Source organism: Corythoichthys intestinalis, chromosome 4 (assembly GCF_030265065.1).
Source record: "Corythoichthys intestinalis isolate RoL2023-P3 chromosome 4, ASM3026506v1, whole genome shotgun sequence".
In the NCBI taxonomy this organism is placed as follows: Eukaryota; Metazoa; Chordata; class Actinopteri; order Syngnathiformes; family Syngnathidae; genus Corythoichthys; species Corythoichthys intestinalis.
In genome coordinates, this window is record NC_080398.1 from 20,291,061 (window position 1) to 20,314,117 (window position 23,057).

General features: G+C 39.6%; 2 protein-coding genes across 5 annotated transcripts in view; both read left to right on the forward strand.

The window, feature by feature from the left end:
- Nucleotides 1-1,568, forward strand: part of pklr (pyruvate kinase L/R) — a 69,358-nt gene extending 67,790 nt beyond the window's left edge. For all 3 annotated transcript variants that reach the window (XM_057835340.1, XM_057835342.1, XM_057835341.1), the window contains exon 12: nt 1,155-1,568. In XM_057835340.1, coding sequence (XP_057691323.1) covers nt 1,155-1,441 — 287 coding nt within the window. In that variant the 3' untranslated portion in view covers nt 1,442-1,568. The remainder of the gene's footprint in view (nt 1-1,154) is intronic.
- Nucleotides 1,569-2,330: 762 nt separating this feature from the next.
- The window catches only part of LOC130915369 (potassium/sodium hyperpolarization-activated cyclic nucleotide-gated channel 3), a 65,428-nt gene continuing 44,701 nt past the window's right edge, over nt 2,331-23,057 (forward strand). The window contains exons 1-2 of one of the 2 annotated variants that reach the window (XM_057835339.1): nt 2,331-2,440; nt 2,523-2,816. In XM_057835339.1, the coding sequence (XP_057691322.1) occupies nt 2,764-2,816 (53 nt within the window). In that variant the 5' untranslated portion in view covers nt 2,331-2,440; nt 2,523-2,763. Of the gene's footprint in view, nt 2,441-2,522; nt 2,817-9,573; nt 11,640-23,057 lie in introns of those variants that run through there. The other variant, XM_057835338.1, reaches the window with a different exon arrangement.

The following is a 23,057-nucleotide window of genomic DNA, read 5'->3' on the forward strand; positions in this document are numbered from 1 at the left end:
CCCCAATTGGGCCAAGTTTCAAAATTGTCCTATATGCATGTGTAATACATCGCTGGAAAGCTTAAAATCTAAAGTTTCTGGGGGAAGAAAAATTTTGAACAGGAGGGCATTTAATATATTTTTTAAAAATCCTAACTCGAGGTGAGACCATGAGAGAGAGCGTAATTTAAGACACCATGATTTCAACGAGATATTATCGCGTACTTACCTTGTTTCGATCCAAAAACACCGTGTAGGGGGGATTTTATGGGTGAAACACAGTAATATAACAAGGATCGCAATGCAGAAATCGCAGACATCAAGGAGTCGTCGAGAGTTTGTTTTTCAAATATTTACTGTTTTAAATGTTTTTCCCCCCCAATTTTTCTTTGTTTGGATTGATTATTTATCATCTAAAATATCGGGAAGAATGTGACAGTAACAAAAAAATACAATTAAGCGATAGTTATGAGGTAATTATCCGTGACCTATTTACGGACACTATTTTTTTCATTGTGACATAATTTGTTTAAAAGTTTAAAATTTGCGAGTGAAAAATTTTATAATTTTTTAAAAAACTAAATATTAGACACCAATTAAAGATTTTAAGCTAAAAATGAAAGACATCTTGAATAATTAATATAATTGTTTTTCTGGCTGGGTTGAAACAAAAGCGGTCGCGCGGTGTCTGTAAACGGGTGTCCCTAGGGTAAAATAGACAAATTAAAACATTCTCCGGGGGCATATTGCGCCATGAAACTGCTATGGCAGCACATAGACATATTGTTCTATCAAACACAACAGTCATTTTGACTTAAAATACAGCGTTTTATTTTAAAGAGGGGTGCAAGAGCAGAAACTGCTTTTTCAGCCTTGTCTGTGTTTTCCGCTATATATGGTTTCTAAGCAATGTAAATGTAATAAGTGTTTTAAACATGTTACTTTCCCACCAATTATTTTTAAACAAGAATGAAGTAGAAAATTGCATGTCTTTATTAAATGCTTCAATGAGTGAGTCCACTCAAATCTGCTCAAGTTGCTCACTCACACACAATGAGTTGCCACAGCAACTGTTTAACAAGTTAAATGATGATTGACGCATGAAGTTTTGACTTCCAAGCGTCTCTGGCAAGATCAAACCTTAACGTCTGTCAATCATCGTTAACTTTAATAAGGAACTCCAGTGCACTGCCTGACCAAGAAAAGCAGCAGGATCGACAGTGAGAGACAGCGCGATCGGATCGGGATAGCTCTGGAAAGTACTTCATTTATTTTATTTGGAAAAAAAAAAATCCGCAATGGACTGAGGGCGCAAAGTTTGAAGCGCAAAGTAGCGAGGGATCAATGTATACTATTGCATTTCACACCAGTGTCCTGTTTTAAGGTTGCTAATATTCCCACTCATGCATGTTACATGTATGTTTTAAAAGCGATGACTCCGTGTAAAAGAAATAAAACTTGAAGATTTTCTCCCACATTGTCTGCGTGTGATTGATAAAATGAATTCAGCTGCACCATATCATTATAGGTGCTCTTTATGGACTTGCCATTTTATTCCAATCACAGATTTGCTCTTCAGTAGAGCAGTTCTTTTGTTTATTTTTACGAGAACAGATAAGAGAGAGATGACTTGTGGTCTTTTGTCCACTGAGATGACCCAGATGCCCGCAGCTGCACGCTGTTCCGTCATAAAGTCATTACACAGTCTTTTATGGCGCATGATTTTATTCACTGCGCCCAAGACAGCCTTCTCAAACATTTAGATGTATTGGGTGGATTTTACATCTTTCAAAGTCATTATAATCACTGAAGTAGTGCAACATTTATACATTTTTGACAATACTTATTCAAACATTATCTAATTTGGCATTGTAATTCAATTCACATAAGGAGAGGTAATGCTATTTGACCAAAAAAAGCTATCTAATCAAATTGCTCTGATTTAATCACCCCGTAATAACATATTCGCATGCTATCTGGAAATTGGTTTGACATGCTGTGATGTTTTGACTCGCTATTTGAAAGCTGTATTCCATTCATGACATTTTTCCGTCATTGCATCATTCGGTTGACGGAAACATATTATGTGGTTTTTCCACAATGAACTCATTCACTGCCAGCCATTTTCAGCAATCCTAGTGCCGGTTTTGAGCATTTTGACTAATTTTTCAAAGCTACAAAATATTGTGTTATATGATTATGCACAGTAACTAGCAAAGATTAGACGCTCTTCTCTCACTACAAAAAAAAGGTTGCGTGTACATTCCTTGGTAATCGGCAACAAACAACAGGTAGTCCCTGACTACGACGCCTGAGTCTCGTCGTTTTTTTTTTTTTTTTTTTTTTTAAATGTTGACTTTTGTTTTGTGATGCTTGCTTTTTGGCGCGGGAAGCTTAGAGAAGGTAGTACTTCCGCACGCCCACCCCACACACTCAAACGCAGAGCAGACAAGTGACAGAGGTGACAAGCTGCGCGCTTATTTGTTGCTTGTGAAGTTTTCAGAGGCGACGGCTGTATATAACCCCTTTTGTACTGTTTATAGACAGGTTTCCGAGGTACTTCCGCATTTCTGCAAGCGACTTCCGTTTTCAAGTTTATCAAGTGATATCACTCACAAAAAACGCGATTTGGAAATACCGCATCTTCTGCCATCTCGACATGGGAAGACTCATTCACTCCCAGCCATTTTCACCGGAGCAAGGCCCTTCGCTCCCGGCCGTTTTACTGGATTTTGACTGATTTTGCAAGGCTCACAGAAAATTCTGTTCTATTTCTATATAAACATGGAACCCACCAAAAGAAAGATTAGACTCTTTTCTTCCAGCAGGAAAAAAAAGTAAGTTCATATCTTTTTCCATTCTTTAAAAATCAGCGTTAGAAAATAGCTTAGTTTGAGCAATTTTCCAATTTCTGATGCAAAACAGAGAAATTAAGCTTTTTGTGAAAGCATACATTTCAAACATAACTTTGACTTTAACACAGCTATTTTTTGCTTTAGTTGCATCACAAACATCTGAATGATGTTTTCCTTTTACAAAGTAACAAAAACAACAAGGCAAATAGAGCTTTTGATAGCAAAGTAACAATTTATTTACACTTAACTGATAGATGACGCTGTTGATTTTTTTGTTATTTAGAGGGTGTTTAGAGGTATTAAAAGGGCTAATTCTGATTTACACTGAAATCTGAGTAACATCACCAGCACTCGTTCGTAAACAGGGGAGTACCTGTTTAGGCACGTTTCACAAAATGAGGCTGCTTTTTCAAAAACTACAAAATTTGCATCTTGTGATGCAGAAAAAAGTGTCTAATGCTAAGATTTTGTTGCGTTCTAGGATGCTTCTAAAATGTGAACAGCTGTTTTAATTCTCCAAAGCAGCTATAAAACATTTGTGAATGGCTAAAACAACATACAGTGCCTTGCAAAAGTATTCGGCCCCCTTGAATCTTGCAACCTTTTGCCACATTTCAGGCTTCAAACATAAAGATATGAAATTTAATTTTTTTGTCAAGAATCTACAACAAGTGGGACACAATCGTGAAGTGGAACAACATTTATTGGATAATTTAAACTTTTTTAACAAATAAAAAACTGAAAAGTGGGGCGTGCAATATTATTCGGCCCCTTTACTTTCAGTGCAGCAAACTCACTCCAGGAGTTCAGTGAGGATCTCTGAATGATCCAATGTTGTCCTAAATGACCGATGATGATAAATAGAATCCACCTGTTTGTAATCAAGTCTCCGTATAAATGCACCTGCTCTGTGATAGTCTCAGGGTTCTGTTTAAAGTGCAGAGAGCATTATGAAAACCAAGGAACACACCAGGTAGGTCCGAGATACTGTTGTGAAGAAGTTTAAAGCCGGATTTGGATACAAAAAGATTTCCCAAGCTTTAAACATCTCAAGGAGCACTGTGCAAGCCATCATATTGAAATGGAAGGAGCATCAGACCACTGCAAATCTACCAAGATCCGGCCGTCCTTCGAAACTTTCTTCTCAAACAAGGAGAAAACTGATCAGAGATGCAGCCAAGAGGCCCATGATCACTCTGGATGAACTGCAGAGATCTACAGCTGAGGTGGGAGAGTCCGTCCATAGGACAACAATCAGCCGTACACTGCACAAATCTGGCCTTTATGGAAGAGTGGCAAGAAGAAAGCCATTTCTCAAAGATATCCATAAAAAGTCTCGTTTAAAGTTTGCCACAAGCCACCTGGGAGACACACCAAACATGTGGAAGAAGGTGCTCTGGTCAGATGAAACCAAAATTGAACTTTTTGGCCACAATGCAAAACGATATGTTTGGCGTAAAAGCAACACAGCTCATCACCCTGAACACACCATCCCCACTGTCAAACATGGTGGTGGCAGCATCACGGTTTGGGCCTGCTTTTCTTCAGCAGGGACAGGGAAGATGGTTCAAATTGACGGGAAGATGGATGCAGCCAAATACAGGAACATTCTGGAAGAAAACCTGTTGGTATCTGCATAAGACCTGAGACTGGGACGGAGATTTATCTTCCAACAGGACAATGATCCAAAACATAAAGCCAAATCTACAATGGAATGGTTCAAAAATAAACGTATCCAGGTGTTAGAATGGCCAAGTCAAAGTCCAGACCTGAATCCAATCGAGAATCTGTGGAAAGAGCTGAAGACTGCTGTTCACAAACACTCTCCATCCAACCTCACTGAGCTCGAGCTGTTTTGCAAGGAAGAATGGACAAGAATGTCAGTCTCTCGATGTGCAAAACTGATAGAAACATACCCCAAGCGACTTGCAGCTGTAATTGGAGCAAAAGGTGGCGCTACAAAGTATTAACGCAAGGGGGCCGAATAATATTGCACCCCCCACTTTTCAGTTTTTTATTTGTTAAAAAAGTTTAAATTATCCAATAAATTTTGTTCCACTTCACGATGGTGTCCCACTTGTTGTTGATTCTTGACAAAAAATTAAAATTTTATATCTTTATGTTTGAAGCCTGAAATGTGGCGAAAGGTTGCAAGGTTCAAGAGGGCCGAATACTTTTGCAAGGCACTGTATTTGCTTACAGTCGCGTAGCCAGAGCCTGGAGTCAAACTGCCAAATCCACTACAACAACGGGCTGCTACTTGATATCGTTTTTTAACAACAAATAAAGCACAGGTACAAATCTTCCATTTGCTGGATTCGTATAACTCCAATATTTGATGTCATGGTTCAGTTTTGAAACGGTTCCATTCAAAGCGATTTTTCATTATAAAATTCCTGGTTTAAAATTTCGTTCATTTTGGGTCAATGCCGAGGGTGCAACAGCACCTCCTAGTTTTGGGGAGAAAAAAAAATATTCAGTAGATTTTTTTGGGGGGGTTTTGTTAAAAATGTATATATATAAAACATATTGATACAATAGCACATTTAACTTTCGGGATTAAATATATACGTATGTTGAAACATTTTTTAATCTTTTTTGATTTATAACACCACCTGACACTCACACCTTGCTTGCTACCAGGTCATATTGCATAAGGTGCTATCGGAAAACGGAAAAGTAAACTGTTGACAGAGGAGGTGTTAACAGGGCACAAAAACGAATTAGCGAGTTTTTTCTTTTCAAAAGCAGCGACATATTCTAAAGTTTTATTTGAGGTCGAAAATGAAGATGTTTGTCCTTTGTTGTCTTCAAATAAGACATGATTTCATTGTAGCCATAATATTGTTTGTTGTTGCTGTTGGATTTTCGTGTGCAATTTATTTTAGTGTTGTGAAATGGGGGTGTTAAACTGAGGTTTATCGGCCCTTTTAGTTTTCAAATGTGTTCTTGTGTCATTGCACCATCTACTTGTAGGGATTTGCATTATAATACATGGGCTCTTTTATTTACAATACAAAAACTCCAACACATACTGTAGGTAAAATAGAACTGTGTATTTGTAGTAGTAGTAGCCTGCATAAACTATCCGTGTGTACTGCCATTGTGCACGCCTTTAAATGGAGAAAACACACGCGCATGATAAATTTGGACCGAAACTGCTGTTTTTGGATGGGGAAAAACCTAAAAAAGGTCCTCAGCACCCCCTGCTATGAGTGACTTTCAGCACACCTGATCAGGGCACTCACTCAATTTGACCTATTTTATGTATGAAACCATGATGAAAAAATGGAATTACATGCAAGGTCACCTTTAACCATTTATAGGGCACTCATTTAAACTCATTGGCTGCCATTGATGGTGGCAGATATCCTATCCATGTCGGGAGAGGCTGGCAGCTAATGATTGCTGCCAATTAACCTTTCCCAGTCGAAATTGATTGGACGTCTAGTGCAGTCAGTGGCATTAAAACATGAGCATTCACAGCCTGTCCTCCCACTCATTTAACTCGATGGCGCCAGATTTCCTATCGATTTTGACTTAGAGAGGCTGGCAGCAAATGATTGCAGCCAGCCTCTCGCAGTCGAAATGGATTGGACATCTAATGCCGCCAGTGGCACTGAAACATGAGCATTCACAGCCTGTCTTTTAAATGAATTAATCTCTGGTTGTCAATGACAGGCAATTAAGTGGATACTAGGGAGAAAACAAACAAACTTTAGAGCAGTGGTTCTTAACCTTGCTAAAGGTACTGAACCCCCACGGTCTGCATGTGGATTCGTCGAACCCATGGAATCAGATAATAAAGCAGTCTTTTTCAAATTCAAAACTGATATATTAGAGCTAGCAAGATAATAATTTAGCCAATACCCATTCAAAATTCTTATTTTGACAGCATGTTTTATAAACAGGTCAAAATTTGAGACCACGCTGCCCATTAGTCTGTCGTATTTCCTCATACCAAGTGCGAGGCAGTGGTTCTGGATTGACCAAACCTTCTGGAATCAGATAATAAAGCAATCTTTTTCAAATTCAAAACTGATATATTAGAGCAAGCAAGATATTAATTTAGTAAATACCCATTCAGAATTCTTATTTTCATGTTTTATAAACAGGTCAAAATTTGAGACCACGCTGCCCATTGGTCTGTCATATTCCCTCATACCAAGTGCGAGTCAAGCTTCCACTGAGCAAACCAGTTCCTCCTCCCATCAGATCAAATACTAGCAGTTAAAAGAAATTTTAAGCCTGTAAATTGGGAGCACACCAGTCCAAAAACTGGTCTAAAAAGCCACTTTGCCTGGATTTAATCAGCATACAAAATAAGACTGCGCATTTCTTTACCTTTACCTACTCACTTAGACTTACTCACGGAATCACTGGGGTTGGATAGAACCCAGGTTAAGAACAACTGCTTTAGAGTGTTACTGGGGTCATAACCACAGTGTCTTTCTGTTTTTATTCATTTTTATTGTTTCCGGTTCGAGACGGAGGAACCAGGTTGCATATTGCGAACACAGGACTTTATTGATGGTGGCATGCAAAGAAAACAATCAGGTCAAGAGGTAATGGACAGTGAACATGCAGGAGTAGGCTGACAACCTGACACTGAATGCTATGTGTCTATGCCTTATATACACGCCGATAACTGTCCTGTTTTTGTTCTCAGTTGTTCTTTGTGATGCATTAAGAAGCAACACTGTCTTTGTGATGCATAAGTGTGATCATAGGCAGAGTTTGACTTTTGGCGCACGGGGGGCACAACATGTTGATGTCCCCGAAATGCAGTGTCAACAATAATTTTTTTTTAAAAACTTACAAGAATATTTATAATAAGTTGAAAATTAACGTTTTTTGTTTCCCATCATTCTTGACAGGAATTCTAAATTAGGCTGCTTAAGACAGCTATACTTTTCGCCCAGATCGTCATCCACTGAATATGGTACGGCCGCCGGTGTCGTGCCAATGTAGTTACCCCCTTCAAAAATGGTATTCCCTGGGCGGAGCCACTGCGCTGCGCCGATTTGCTTGATTTCCGTGTTTTGGTGATGTCGTTATCTACGAGGTTTTAAAACGTGGCCCATCCATTAAAAAAAAACTTTTTTTTCTGTAGTTTAACGTAACATATGTACTGAGTGTAAAAAAAAAAAGGGCAAAGTTTTACTGTTTAACACTGACCTGTCACTGTTATCACTGCAATTCAAGTCCTGTATGGAGTTTCTCCAGTTTAATAAACGTCCAAAATATATAACTGTCTTTCTTTTCTGTCTTCAATTAATTTTTTAAGTCGATATAACTCATAACTAATGTGTTTGTGCGCTCCCGCAGCCAGGGGATACAATTTTTGATGGGGGTAACTACATTGGCAAGACACCGGCGGTGGCTCTTATGTACAATTAACGTCTTTAGTGGGACAAATTGAAATGCAGCTCACCATTTCGGCGGTGCTCTCTGGCATTTAATGGTCCACATTTTCAATCCTTGGTTCTTGCTCAGTTGTTATGGACGCTTTTGAAAGCTTAGGTTTGAAAAAATACGTATATCCATCTTGCTTCTTTGGTCCTAGGGTGTATTTTGCTTAGCAAAACAAATGACGTCCAATGCACGTCTAAGGTGCTAGTCACGTGATCCGTTCAAAAAATAGTTTTGACCCATTATAAAAATGTTTTTGTTCATTTCATTCATTTTTGTTGTTTCTCTTTTCGCTTTGCAACTTTTATAGACAATATTTTAACGGAAAACTCTTAATTTTAAAATCATATATTGAAAAGTCAGTTACATGCAATGACAGTTTTCGGCCACCAGGGGGCCTGAACCCCCCCCTTGAACTCCGCGTATGAGTGTGATGGAATATGCTGACAATTAGTAGAGAATGGCCAGGCACATAAAAAAAAAAAAAGTACTATTTTTTTTTCTTTTAACATTTTTATTATCTATATTTTTTTATTTGTCATTTTTATATATGTGTAGACCTTGCATCCAAATATGTGGGCATCACATTTTTAGGGGGTGGCCTAAATTTCTTAAAATGTGAAGTTTTCTTTTTTTACTTATGTTAAAACATACCCAGATAGCACACCGACATTGAATAAACGTTGATTTTCTTTCAAAATCATCAGTATGGTTGACATTGAAATTTTTTACGTCGAGTGACGTTGAAACAACATTGTTCTATTGTATGTAAGGCGATGGTTGGTTAAACATTGTTTTATAGTTGATGAACTAATGTTGACAAATAGTTGATTAAGGATTGACTGGGAAATATGATTGAAAAGTCATTGAAATATGGATGAGCAGGCGTTTTGGTCGAAAACATAACATTGATTCAGCGTTGTTCCAATATTATTAATAATTGAAATGATGTTTAGGTTTTGTCAGGATTTCAACGTGGAAACGACATTAATTGAGGGTGCATAAGTGACGTTGATTCAATGATATAAGATCGACAGCGGAATATTGATCCAACATCTTTTCAACGTCGGTCTGCTATCTCGGAAGTGACTACCCAGATACCCAATCATATTTCCCGGTCAATCAAAAACCAACTATTTGTCAATATTAGCTCATCAACTATAAAACAGTGTTAAACCAACCATCGCCTGACATCCCATAGAACAACGTTGTTTCAACGTCACTTGACGTCGAAAATTTCGATGTCAACCATACTGATGATTTTGATAGAAAATCAACGTTTGATCAATGTCATTCTGCAATCTGGGCTGCCTTATAGCGGGTTAGTACTCATTATTATACTGTACTGTATTCCAATTTTTAAATAGCTCCCTCCTTACCAAATAGACATCTCTCTAACACACATTTAAGTAATTTGTGGAAATTGGTTTTCATCCTAGCTCAGGGTCACGCGAACCCTCGGAAGGGCGAGCAGGGATGACGCACAACCGGCCAGGGAGAGCGTGCATGCGTCTGGATGATGTCGACTAGAACGTCATGGCAATTCAAATTTCACCTTCAATAAAAAAAATAACTAAAAATAAATAAATAACTTTGCGTAGACGTGTTCATGGAGATGAATGGACAGTAGTTAATTTAACATGCTGGGCGCGCGAGGCAGCGACCTCGTGGGGAGAAGTGAAATCCAAGCGTGACGTCACACCGCCAACAGTCTTGGAAGGAAGGAGAGCCGACACTTGGATCGCTCAACAAGTTGTTCTTTTTTTCTTGTTCGAGTAGACAGAAAACACCATTCAAAAGAAGAGCACGCCGTCTTCATCTTTATGATCTTTAGCGCGCGTCCGCGTGGACACATGTCACACAGGGTCGCGAGTGAAGAGCGCGCGTGGCTGATGTCGGGGAGAAGGTGACCGTGTTCGGATACCACTGAGCCCGGATGGAGCACGAGCTGTCTGGTGGGTTCGCGTTTTCACTCCTCCGTCACCATCAACGTGATCGTCGTCATTTTCCCCCCACCCCACCCATGAACGTCTCCATGCCTTCCTTGGAGATTCAATTTGGGGTGGCGCGTCTCCGAGTGGGAGCCTAATTTAGTGCGCCCCTCTTTGCCCAGCGACGACCCTCCCCTGACAGCGGATCAAACGCCCTTGTCACTCGCCTTGATGTCCCCCCGACCACCCTAGGTCGTGCGTGGAAGAGTGGCTCACATTTTGTAAACAGGAGAGCGATCCATTATCATCACCACTTCCGTCTCTGGAGACCGGGGATTCGGTGCCAATGTGACCGGCGTCGGAGCGATGAGGGCGGCTGTGGAGAGGCGAGGGAGGGCCTCTTGCGGAGCTTTCAAGGACGAGGAAGGAGAGTAAAAACATTTGTGAGGACAAACGTCACTCGATGCCAGGATTGGAAATGGAGATTTATTATGCCCCCCAAGGACAGTCAGCCTCCACAATGACTTTTTCATTTTTGTGCGTGTATTCATTATAACCTCTTCAAGAAATTCAACTCACGCTCTGCTGTGATATGTGTGCTGGAAGAGACTCAGATCACACACATGCAGGACAGCAAGAAGAGATGTCTGAGTGAAAGGGCTGTGCAAACTGTGCTGCACCTCTTGAGCCAGGGGGGAGGGGTGGGTGCCTTGCTCAAGGGCATCTGGAGAGTATTTAGGAAGCAGATTAGCATCTCTAATTTGTCTGCAGCGGAACTCGAAACGTATTGATCCTCCTTACTAATGGATGGGGTGGCAGGAGGTGTGGGGACACCCAGTAGTGCCGGAGGGTCCGGGGGTGACACCCTCCCCTATCGTAATGGAGGGGAGTCAAAGAGACGCAGCAAGGGCAGCCTCCCTTCACCGGGTTACAGGCTGTCCCAGGCATCCCTGGAGGGTGAGAAGGCTTCTTTTGGGGGGGACACCGCCCCCTCAGGGGGGCGCGGTCGTCGCCTTTCTATCATGAGCTCGGGCCTCCCCTTTCGCACAGCTGGCACGCCGACCACCCCGGTGCCTCTCGCTCATCCGCCACCCCGCTCGGTGGGTTTCATCCCCTCCCGCGCCGCCCTTGCCTCCACCTCTTCGTCTACAGGTACAGGGGTGATGGTGGTGGCAACTGGCCCGGAGACCACCACTACCACCGCTTGCAACACCACGGCAGCAGGGACGCCCGAGACGCTCGGACCCTCCGCGCTGGGCGGGTTCGGCTTAGGGCTGGATGGAGAGGATTACAGCCAGTCCAACCAGAGCACTTTCATTCAGAGGCAGTTCGGAGCCATGCTGCAGCCCGGGGTCAACAAATTTAGCCTGCGCATGTTTGGATCCCACAAGGCTGTCGCTTTGGAACAGGAGCGACTCAAGTCTGCCGGAGCTTGGATCATACACCCCTATAGCGACTTCAGGTATGGAAACACACGTACACAAATCAGTTCTTAGAAAATCGAGTACAAATACTGACTGCAAGTGCTGCAGTTAAGAAGATAAAGTACAAATCATGGTAAAATAACACCAGCTGTAGTTGCCAGAATTTTACTGTTTAAAAATGGGGAAACGTTAAAATACACATAAAAATGGAGTAGTTCTTTCGTAAACATACATTTTAGGGTAGTCTATTTTTTTGACACTCTAAAAAACTTGATAATGGATGTATCACTGTGCTCCTTTTCTCATTCACCCTTTATTTCACCAGGATTTGAACCCACAGTGACATGTTGGCAGTAGGCATGTGCCGGTATGAGATTCCTACGGTATGATAACCTTAAGCCAAAATATCACGGTTTCAGGGAATCACTGTATTGCAATTACAGCTCTAAAATGTTACTTTGAGAAATCTGGGTTGAAAAGAAAAACTTTTTTCCATTGAACAGGATTTTTATTTTTCAAAACCTACCAGCTAATTGGAACATAAGTATAATGTTAAGTTAAATTAAAAATATATATGTATTCGAAATAAAAATAGAATTATTGCAGTCCTTTAGGTGAACGTAAGCCCACAGCCACAGTTTAACATTATTATCATCAGAACAAAAATAATTGAATTATTTTCCATAATAGGCACGTGTGTATGACTTGTATCATGTTTACATTATACACACACTCCTTCTCAACACACACAGTTGCTAGAGAGAGAAAAAAACATGTTTTACCCCCGCTAGACACACTAAACACACTGGAGTTAACTTTTGTAGCTGGTGGGAAACATTCATGATATTGTTTAATAACCTTTAACCCTTCGCAAAGATGTTTTACATGTCGGTTGGGCTTCCTCCTCTAAGCCACGGCCGTCTGTACCTTTTCTGTAGCCGACGTATTCCCATACCAGCGATTATGTTTTCTTCGATAGGGGGAAAAGTTCAGGAGTTTCACCTCCTCCAGCCATCGTGTCACACATCTGACTCACTGACACTGAGCAACAACCGGTGGGGGAGCGTTGAGCCTTGCTGCTGAAAGCGAGGGATTTCTCCCTGAATTTATGTTCCATAAAAAATAGCTAATACCTTAGGGACGGTATGACGGAAAATGTTTGCGGTTTTGAAACCGTGACATTTTCATATCACGGTACACGTTGAAACCGGTTAATCGGCACATGCCTAGTTGGCAGTGAAGCATGAAGACTACTGACCTAATGTATACCAGTTATAGCAAGTGCTGTGCTTTTAAAAGTTCAGGAAAACTACTCCATGAGAACTGTGCCGACAGCTGAAGGTACACTGGGTTATTGGCTCAGTAGTCAGCACGCTCAACTACCACTATGGCAAACCCTGGTTGGAGAGGGGGGTAGAGTGAGTAAGGGTGCATAGGGATGTCACTACCATCAGACAGTCTACAGTTTAAAAAAAAATCTTATCTTCCATGGTAACTCAGAAAAGATTTTAAAGTGCCTGTGACACCATAAAACAAATCTTCAATAGCATTATTATGTGAATTAAAATCCTATTTTGAGACGATTCGACTTTATACAACAATTTGGCAAAGTGCGGATGACGAGAAATGAGTCTTTTAATCTGACGTTTAGTTCCGCCTGTCATTATAGCGCTCTAGCGTCTCCATTTGGGTGATGACGTCGGCAGAGTAACGATTTCAGCTGATTTAGAATTCAGCCCATTGGGGAGTTAAGATTCAGAATGAGGAAGATGCAACAGAGAGCACCAAAATGTTATCGTTGTTTTAATCTCTCTACTCCAATAGTTTCATTTTATCTAAGTATTTTTCCCCCAATTGCTAAATAAATTGTATGGTCATGCCACATAGCAGTCTTGCGCTAAATAGAATATGAAATATTAAAAATGCATTTATTCAGTACCACAGGGCTAAATTACTGCATAATGGTCTAATCTGCCGACTTCTTAAACCTCCCTACGGTATTCTATGTCATCGAAGTTAGTACGACTTTTGTCATTTCCTTGCTTTGGCGACGGAGGAAAGAGCATAAACAGAACAGTATGCTAACTCGAACCGAATGCCTCTTCCAAGTCTCTTTCCCGCCTTTCGAAAACAAAAAAATCAAACAAAACTACCTCGACTAATGTCATACACGGCGGCGGGGGCGATTGTCCTCACCGATCGGCCAGCCCCCGGCGGCGAGCAAGTTTCGGCTCGTCATTCTGCTGCGGCCCCAGCAGGGAGGAAGTGCTTTTTGCTGGGGACACAGAGGGGAATGAACCCTGAAAATAGCGCATTCTCGGTGGACAAACTGGCCGACGTCGGACTGCGTGGCTGCCCGAGTCCAAGCTGAGTATAGCACTGTAAAGGCGGCCACACGAAGAGGACTGAGGGGGGTAGAAGTCTACACAATGGTGCTCTATAGGCGGGCACACCCATAGTGTGCGACAAGCCGCCGTTCGTCGGCCGAGTGGCCTTCTCAGTGCACAGGGAGCATTGTCACCCATGAAATGCAAACCACCTCCTTATTAAAACGTTTGCCATGATCCCAGTATTTGACATAACATTATATACGTAGCTTACTCCTTTCATCATCCGTCCAATGGTCTCTCTAGATTGTCGGACTTGTTTTAAAGGCTGCAGCTATCAAATATTTTAGTAATCGAGTAATCGACTGAAAATTCTATCGATTAATCGAGTAATCGGATGAAACATTTTTTTTTTTTTTTTTTAGGTAAAGAGCAATTATAGATATACATGAGAAAATTGAATTTAGATTTGTGTCAAGCTATTTTTAAGTTCTAATTAAGTTTTAAGTTAGTCTAAACTGTAAGTACGGATAGGATTTTGAGTTTTTGCAGTGTTCAAAATAAATGTATAATACCTGCTGTATTGGAGCATATTGGGGACCAGTGCTACTTGGTGTTTTATTCAGCAATGACTACTGAGCTAAAACTGACAGTTAGCTTTATTATGTTTTAATTTTACACCCTCATCACTCTACAGCGCTGTGTTTTTTACAGATTAAATAAAGCCTGTATGTAAGACACGTTAGCTACGCATCGACAGTGGTCATAATCAATAGAAACCTAGCCCTCCGAAGGGCTAACGTTACGTGAGCGAGTGACAGTAACGTTATATTTATTAGCGCTGAGAAGTCTAGTGTTTTGTTTACTAACGCTGCCCAGACACGGCCGAGTCTGTCATTTCGCATCTAGTCCTAAATGCATGCGATAACTATGAGACGCATCGGACACTACCTGCTACCACACTAGCATCATGCGGGCGTAGTTTTTAGCAACGTCGGCGTACTTTGTAGCGGCTATCGGCCGCAGTACGTTTTTATTTATTTCTTTATTTTATTTTTTAATTGCTTCTTCCTCTATGCACGTGACGTCAGCGCGTTGTCCCGCATTAAAAGTAGTCCGTGCGAAACGTGATGCTTAGAGCTGGCAAAATTAAACGATTCCTCGAGGTGAATAAAATTACTCGGATCAGTTTTTAAACCCGAGTTACTCGAGTTGCTCAAGTATTCGTTTCAGCTCTACTTGTTTTGCCCATTCTTGGCAGTGAACAATCTTTTGGAAATCCAAAAAGCCTTACACCACTCTCCCTGGTGTAGCAAAAAAAAGCCTGTAGCACATTGGGCTGTCGTAACGCAAAAAATATACGAATTAATCCACAAAATCAGCTGAATCCGCAGTCCTACTGCATAAGATAGTAATGGGTGAATTGTGAAAATGATTAGTCCACTGATGTCACATTCGCCTTCTTCCTTAAACCGAGACCGTGGCCGGACGTCTCTCATTTTTGTAGTGCGGGATTTAAAAAAAATTAATAACTATATCGATCACTTCCGCACATATCCAAACGGCCCATTTCATTCAAGAGCATAAAATACCCTGTGTAATATGAAATAAACATGATTTTTTTTGCGTCACAGGCACTTTAATGACATTTCAAATGAAACAGCTATAATCCTTTCAAGGGCAACATTAAGATTCCAGCTCAAAAAGGATAAATGGTATAGGAAATGCATGGATGGGAGATCTCCGCACACTCGAAGAATAATGAAAGTCAAGAGTTGCTGTTGGAAGGAAAAGAGGTTAAGACATTGTGCAGTGAGAGGGAAGACTCTGGAGGTCGCATAGGCTGCAGAGGAGGATGTACGAAGGGAGCACCAGAATAGGTGTTGAGAGGTGGGGTCTTAGGAGTCAGTGTGTTTCTGTTGCAGACAAAGTGCAGGTGACAAGTTGTTCAATTTAAACAGTCACGTCTCCACTTATTAGATAGCAGGAGTAAAAATACACCTGCCCCTGTAGTCTGGTGCCACTCAAGACACGTTTGTGCAATTGAGAGGGGGAGGCATGCAGACAAGAGATTCTGATTCTGTTCAATTTTTGGTCTGTATTTCCATTTACATTTCAAGTAGGACAAGACAAGCGTTCACATTGAATAATAAAACAATAATGCATTTTGTATATATATTTTGAAGGTTACAAACAATAGCTTTTAGTTGGAATTACCCGAGTCTAACTCTTATTGTTATAAAAGACAGTTTTGTCCACATAACTCTTCTCTCTGCAAATGTTCATTTGCAATGAAAACGACTCTTAATTTTCAGATTTAAACCAAACTTAATAGGAAATGCTCATATGTACTGGTAATTTAGATTTTGGTTGTGTTGCTTTGGGGTGTCTGAGCTAACTTAGGTGTGTATATTCTGATGACGTCAAACTGGCTTTGACGTGCCATAGCTAATCTGTTTTTTTGCATTACACTCACGTTGGCACATATCTGATGTATAATCAGTTCATTTTTATTGGCATTTGCAAGAGGCCTAATTTTGATCTGAAGATAATTAGACTTCGTGTTTTTTTCTATTTCTGGTGCACACTGCATTACAGATTTGTGCCAATTGAAAGTATAAAAATGGAATTTTGTTACTTATACCGTGCAGTGTAAATTCAGGCTTGTGTGGATGGATGCAGAATAGAAAAAATATTTTCATATTTTCATGAAATATGGAACAAATGGCTAAAGAAGGTGAAATATTTTGTTTTTCAAGTCATTTGCAATCATCTTTTTTCAAAGAAACAGACATCTTAACAAACTTCAGACTTTAAAGCAGACATTTTGGTACCATCGCATTTAGATGCTGTTATTTGAAATCTGCTTAAAGTGCTTGAAAGCTGTCAACTGTGGGGTATTATTTGTAGCTGTATTCCCAACACCTATGATAGGTCTGCTTACATAAGTACTGTATTGGCCCGAATATAAGTCAGTGTTTTTTGCATTGAAATAAGACTTGAAAAATTGGGGGTCCTCTTATATTCGTGGCGTAGGCATTATACCCATTCACGACGCTAGATGGCGCCAGATATCATTGAAGCAATGTTCTGTCCTGACAGATCTCAGCTACTCTCAAGTTTAACCAGTTTGCATTATTTTATTGCAATGTTTTTCCTTATTCAGATTTGTTTCAAGACTACACTTACAGTTAGACTTCACTTTGATGGTTAATGCAGTTATTGCAATTTTGTTGTTTTATCACAATAGATTATTTTATCTACATTTCAAAAACCAGAAGCCATCCATTTACGAATGTGATTACACTTTAGTTTACATATTTAAATGTTCAGATATTAAGATTTGAATGCGGCAAAATAACATGCTTTTTTTCTCAAATACATTGTTATAATCATTTGTTTCAGATGTACTGTAATTATTTTCTGTATAAAAATTAATTTGGTGTTCAAAAAGTCTTTTTTCAAACTTGAAAAAGAGGGGGTCGTCTTATAATCAGGGCCGTCTTATATTCCGGCCGATACGGTACAATCCAATAAATCTTTAGAGTGCCAACCATCAAGTAAATGTTTCTGAGGTGAGACTTTATTCATAAATCATTTATAAAATTTCCTCAGATTGCCTCCAGGGGGCATCGTATCTCATTTTGACAACTGTCTGGTTTCAGTAGAATGGCTCATGATTATGCCCACCCAAAGCTTCAAGTTTAGCTCACTCTTTATTAAAATCCATTTATTCGTAGTCAGATTTGATGATACATTGACGTGTATCAAGGATTTCCCCTCGCATCAGTAAAGATTGTGATCCAAATGATCATATTTGGGCCCAGTGGCAGCGCTCCCACGCTCCACCAAGTGTCAGTTTAGCTTTCCAATGTTTTCATACAGAGAGTAAAGCATACGCGCAGCGGTCCGTGTCGACGACTTCATGCCAGGATTAGGATGTGGTTGTTCTGTGAGTCAACGGCGCCTGAGGAGAAAATGACTAGCGAGGCTGTTAATTTCGGGTTCCCCCTAGGGGAGTCTCTCTCACACTTATCAAAACAAGCCTTGTTTTTAAAAAGCCATCAACACTGGAACCTGCAAAGTCCATCACTGTGAAGCTTGTGCAATCTACTTTACCAACATCCTTCCATTCGTTTTGTATTGCATTTGTCCTCATTAGGGGCACAATTGGGTGAGCCGGAGCCTATCCCTAGTACTGGACTTGTTGCTAATTTATCAAAAGACAAGACGAATATGATTAAAACTCATGTGGACAATTATAATTTAGAGTTCTCAATCAGCCTAAAACACATGCTTTTGTATTCAAATTCTTTGCAGATTTGTGTCAAAATATTCCTTCAATGCAGTGTTGTTTTCGTCAATAATGACTTTAAAGAAAATATTTTGTCAGCGAACAATTTTTTCGTGATGACGACGAGACAATAACGGGCTAAAAACGTGTTTTGGGGGACTAAGACATAGCGATATTAATGCCAGTTTTCGTCTGACGAGACAAGAACAAGACGAAAATAGTTTCCGTCAGATGTTCACAATGTGTGACATTATACGTGTAGTTAACTTGCATCGTAGCAGTATCTGGGTGTCACACATGACAGGCTGTGCCCCCCACCCCGACTTACCATTGTGACACAGTAAGATTTGTTTTCTTATCTTGAAAAAAGTGATGTCAAATTTATCGCGTTAACGGGCGGTAATTAAATTTTCAAAGTAATCACGTTAAAATATCTGGCGCATTTAACGCATGCGCGGAATGACGCGCTCATGCATTGCCTCAAACAGATTACAATGAAGCCGTTTTTTTGCCCATTGAGAGCTAAGAGGTAGAGAAAGGCGAGTGGACACAGCCGTTCATTGGACCGTGCCATTTATTGGCATAAGCTTCGGCAACTCCTTCACAACAAATATGAGTATCATTTAGTGAAAGCACAACAAAAATAATATTCCTATCTCTCAAAAAAAGAACGTTCACAAAAAGAAAAGCACTTCAATCTGTATTAATGAGGCCCTATTCTCACACAGTTAAACAACAATACAAAGAGAACTAGCTTTTCCAATCAAAATAGCTATGCAAAATACACATAAAACCTACTCAGACTTTGGTCAAACTCTATTCAGACATTTCGTATAGCTCAACAAGTACACTGGATGGCAATATTTAGTCGCATTATACAAAATATCAACAGTCTCGTACGTTTTGAAGCCAGCACTCAAATGGCCTTGAAGTACAATGAAATGGATGGACCCAGTAAACAGGGAACTGCGGCGTCAGCCAGGGGACAAAACACACTCATTGGCTTGATTTCTAAGTAATTTATAACTAGCCACCACCTTGTGGTGTATTTCAATCACTACCTTACATAGTTAAAGACACAGTTTTTTTTTTTTTTTTAAATGTGACGTCACCGCTCGGCGACATCAACAATGGCGAGCTACTAGTTTATTTTTTTGATTGAAATTTTTACAAATTTTATTAAAACGAAAACATTAAGAGGGGTTTTAATATAAAATTACTATAACTTGTATTAACATTTATCTTTTAAGAACTACAAGTCTTTCTATCCGTGGATCCCTTTAACAGAAAGAATGTTAATATTGTTAATGCCATCTTGTGGATTTATTGTTATAATAAACAAACACAGTACTTATGTACAGTATGTTGAATGTATATATCCGTCTTGTGTCTTATCTTTCCATTCCAACAATAATTTACGGAAAAATATGGCATATTTTAGAGATGATTTGAATTGAAATTAATTACGATTAATTCATTTTTAAGCTGTGATTAACTCGATTGAAAATTTTAATCATTTGACAGCCCTATTTGAAATCCTAACCCAGAGAGAATATGCAATGCTGTTTTAAAAAGGTCCGTGCTAAGCAGTGTTGTTTTTGGCAGCGATTTTGATTGTCATTTTATTCTATTGGACGAAAATACTTATTAGTCTTAGTCATATTTTAGTCATTTCAAAATATGTTCATCTTCGTCTAGTTTTAGTCAACCAAAATATATAAATAATTTCCAATAATTTCGAATGAAAATGACAGACAAGCACATAACTGTGGAGTCAATAAGGACATCACCATTTTCATGTTAATAATACACACTCAGCAGGAAAACAGCACATTTATTTGCAATTAATTAAACTCAACTGGACGCCACGAACTGTATGTAAAATGTTTTCCAAGAGTTTAAGAAGACCGTGCTAATGTTCATGCTAACGCGAATGCAATGCTAACACTACAAAGTTTAGTGTGTGATGATCACTTAGCACAGACCTTTAAAGACTAAAGGAACATGGCACATCTAGCCAAGATAAGAAAGCAAAACTTACCAAGCAGCACCTGACACATATGTTTTACAAATGAGCCTGGAATCGGCACAGGCTTACTCTCTCGGTGTGTCTCTCGGTGTGGGGCGGGGGGGACGGGGAGGAGAGGCAGCACGTCACATGAGTGACATGACCAAGCACTGCTAAATGCGTTCTAACTACACATACAATGAGAAAATGTCACACATTGTATGACGGAAACTATGGTGAATTTTCATCTCGTTTTCGTGTCGTCAGACAACTGGCATCCATCTCGTTATGTTTTAGTCTCCTAAGACACGTTTTTAGCGCGTCATCATGACGTCACCGTCCTGAAAAAATTGTTCGTTGACTAAATATTTTTGTTATCATCATTGTTGACAAAAACAACACTGGTGCTGAGTAATCATAACACACTAATTCTATCTTATAGCGTTAGCATCGAATTCGCGTTAGCATTAGGTTAATGCTAACGGTGAGCATCATCTTAAAAACTTTTTTTACACTCAGTTCGTGATTAATTGAAAATAATGTACTGCTTTCTTGCTGAGTGCGTATTATCACCAAGTTGGTGTTGTCCATGTAGACACTACAATATGTGCTTGTCTGTCATTGTTCATTCGAAATAGCTTTATTAACTTTATCAACTTATTTATTTCTGTAGTAATTTTTTTTTATTTTACAGACGAAAACATTTTGAGTAAACGTCGACTAAAACTAGATGAAACAAGCACATTTTGAGATGACTAAAATATGACTAAGAGTCTAAGAATCTAAGACTTACTGTATCTTACGTCTTACTTATCTTAAGTCTTATCGTCCAAAAGACTAAGAAGAAAATTAAAAGGGCTGCCAAAAACAACACTGCTTCAATGTGAGCTAAATTTTGATGAAATGTCACAATTGACATCAGTGCAACACACTTGACCTCATTTCGGTCGGCATGCCATGCGTTGTTTCCCTTAAACGTTACCATTCCTAGTTTCATTTTGGTAGTTTCTCCTTTTTCGTTTTTTTTGCTCCACTGCCTTTCGTTTGATATGACTAGGCTTTTTTTCAGCAAGTCAATGTCAGACTTCCATTCGGATCTTTTAGGCATCCATTTGAGTTCGTGTAGGATTTTTGACTTTGAAGAAGTAGACTGCTTCTTTAGCTTCTTATGATAAGCTAGTTCATCACTTGTGATCAAAAGTAGTGTTTTACATGAATGTAACTGCCATGTTTTAACATACATTAGTTGCCTGTACAGTTAGAAAATGTTATAATGGCAATAGGTTCAGCATAGCCATACGTGGAGTTTAAGGGGCCATGCGCCCCCTGGTGGCTGAAAAGAGTCATTGCATGTAATTGACTATCCTAGATATGATTTTAAAATTAAGACTTTTCTGGTAAAATATTGTCTATAAAAGTTGTAAAGCAATAAAACAACACAAATAAATAAATGAACAAAAACATATTTTTATAATGGGTCAAAATTATTTTTCAAACACATCATGTGACTAGCACCTTAAGACGGTCATTTGCTTTGCTTAGCCAAACCACCCGAGGACCGAAAGGCAAGATGGATATATGTAATTTTTTCAGACCTAAGATTTCAAAAGTGACAACAACTACTGAGCAAAAACCAAGGATTGAAAATGTGGACCATGAAACGCCAGAGAACACCGCCAAAAGGGTGAGCGGAGTTCCAGTTTGCACCATGAAAGACGCTAATTGTACAACAGAAGCACCACCGGTGTCTTGCCAATGTAGTTACCCCTTTCATTGGCCGCGGGAGTGCACACACACACACACACATTAGTTATGAGTTATTCCGACTTAAACAATTAATTGAAGCCAGAAAAGAACCACAGTTATATATTTTGGACGTCGAGGTTTTTAAACTGGAGAAACTCCATACAGGACAGTAAAACATTTTTTACGTTCAGTACATATGCTCCGTTATATGACAGGAAAAAAAAGGGCTTTTTTTGATGGATGGACCATGTTTTGAAACTTCGGAGATAACTACATCACCAAAACATGAAAATCAAGCAAACCAGTTCAGCGCAGTGGCTCCGCCTTCCCTGAATGCATTGCAGTGGCTCCGCCCAGGGGATGTAATTTTTGACGGGGGTACCTACATTGGCACGACACCGGCGGGCGTATCATATTCAATGGATGACAATCTTGACGAAAAGTATAGCTGTGCTAAGGAGTCTGATTTAGAATTCCCATCAAGAATGATGGGAAACAAAAAACGCTTTTTAATTTATTTTTATAAATATTCTTGTAAGTTAATTTTATTGCTGACACTGCAATTCGGGGTCACCAACATTTTTTCCCCCCTACCCCAAAAGTCAAACTCCGCCTGGAGCATAGCTATATAAATTGAAATGTACTGTTCAATCATTCTTGGATAATCCATTGTATGTCTATAATACATTAAAATATCAGTTGATTTCACTCCTAATTTGTAGAGATCAGACAAGCTAATGCTACAAAAGTACGAAGATTGACTAGGCTCCCCCCAGATCCTCCTGGACTACAACTTTTTTCATCTCGTGCACGCAGACACAGCGTAATTTATAGTGTGTATCCATCTTGCTGAAGATCGCTGCCATTGTGTGAGAATAGTAAATGCCGGTAATCTCAGTCCTCATTGAAACCCTCGTAAACCTGTCTCAGGATGTTAATAATTCCAATTACTGTCAGTGGAATATTCTAATTGAATATGGATTAATTATGTATGCCATTGTAAATTATGCTCCTTGAGTATGCGTTATGCATAATTCAGTCAACTGACTTTAAGTCTAACAGTTAAATACTTGTAATCTGA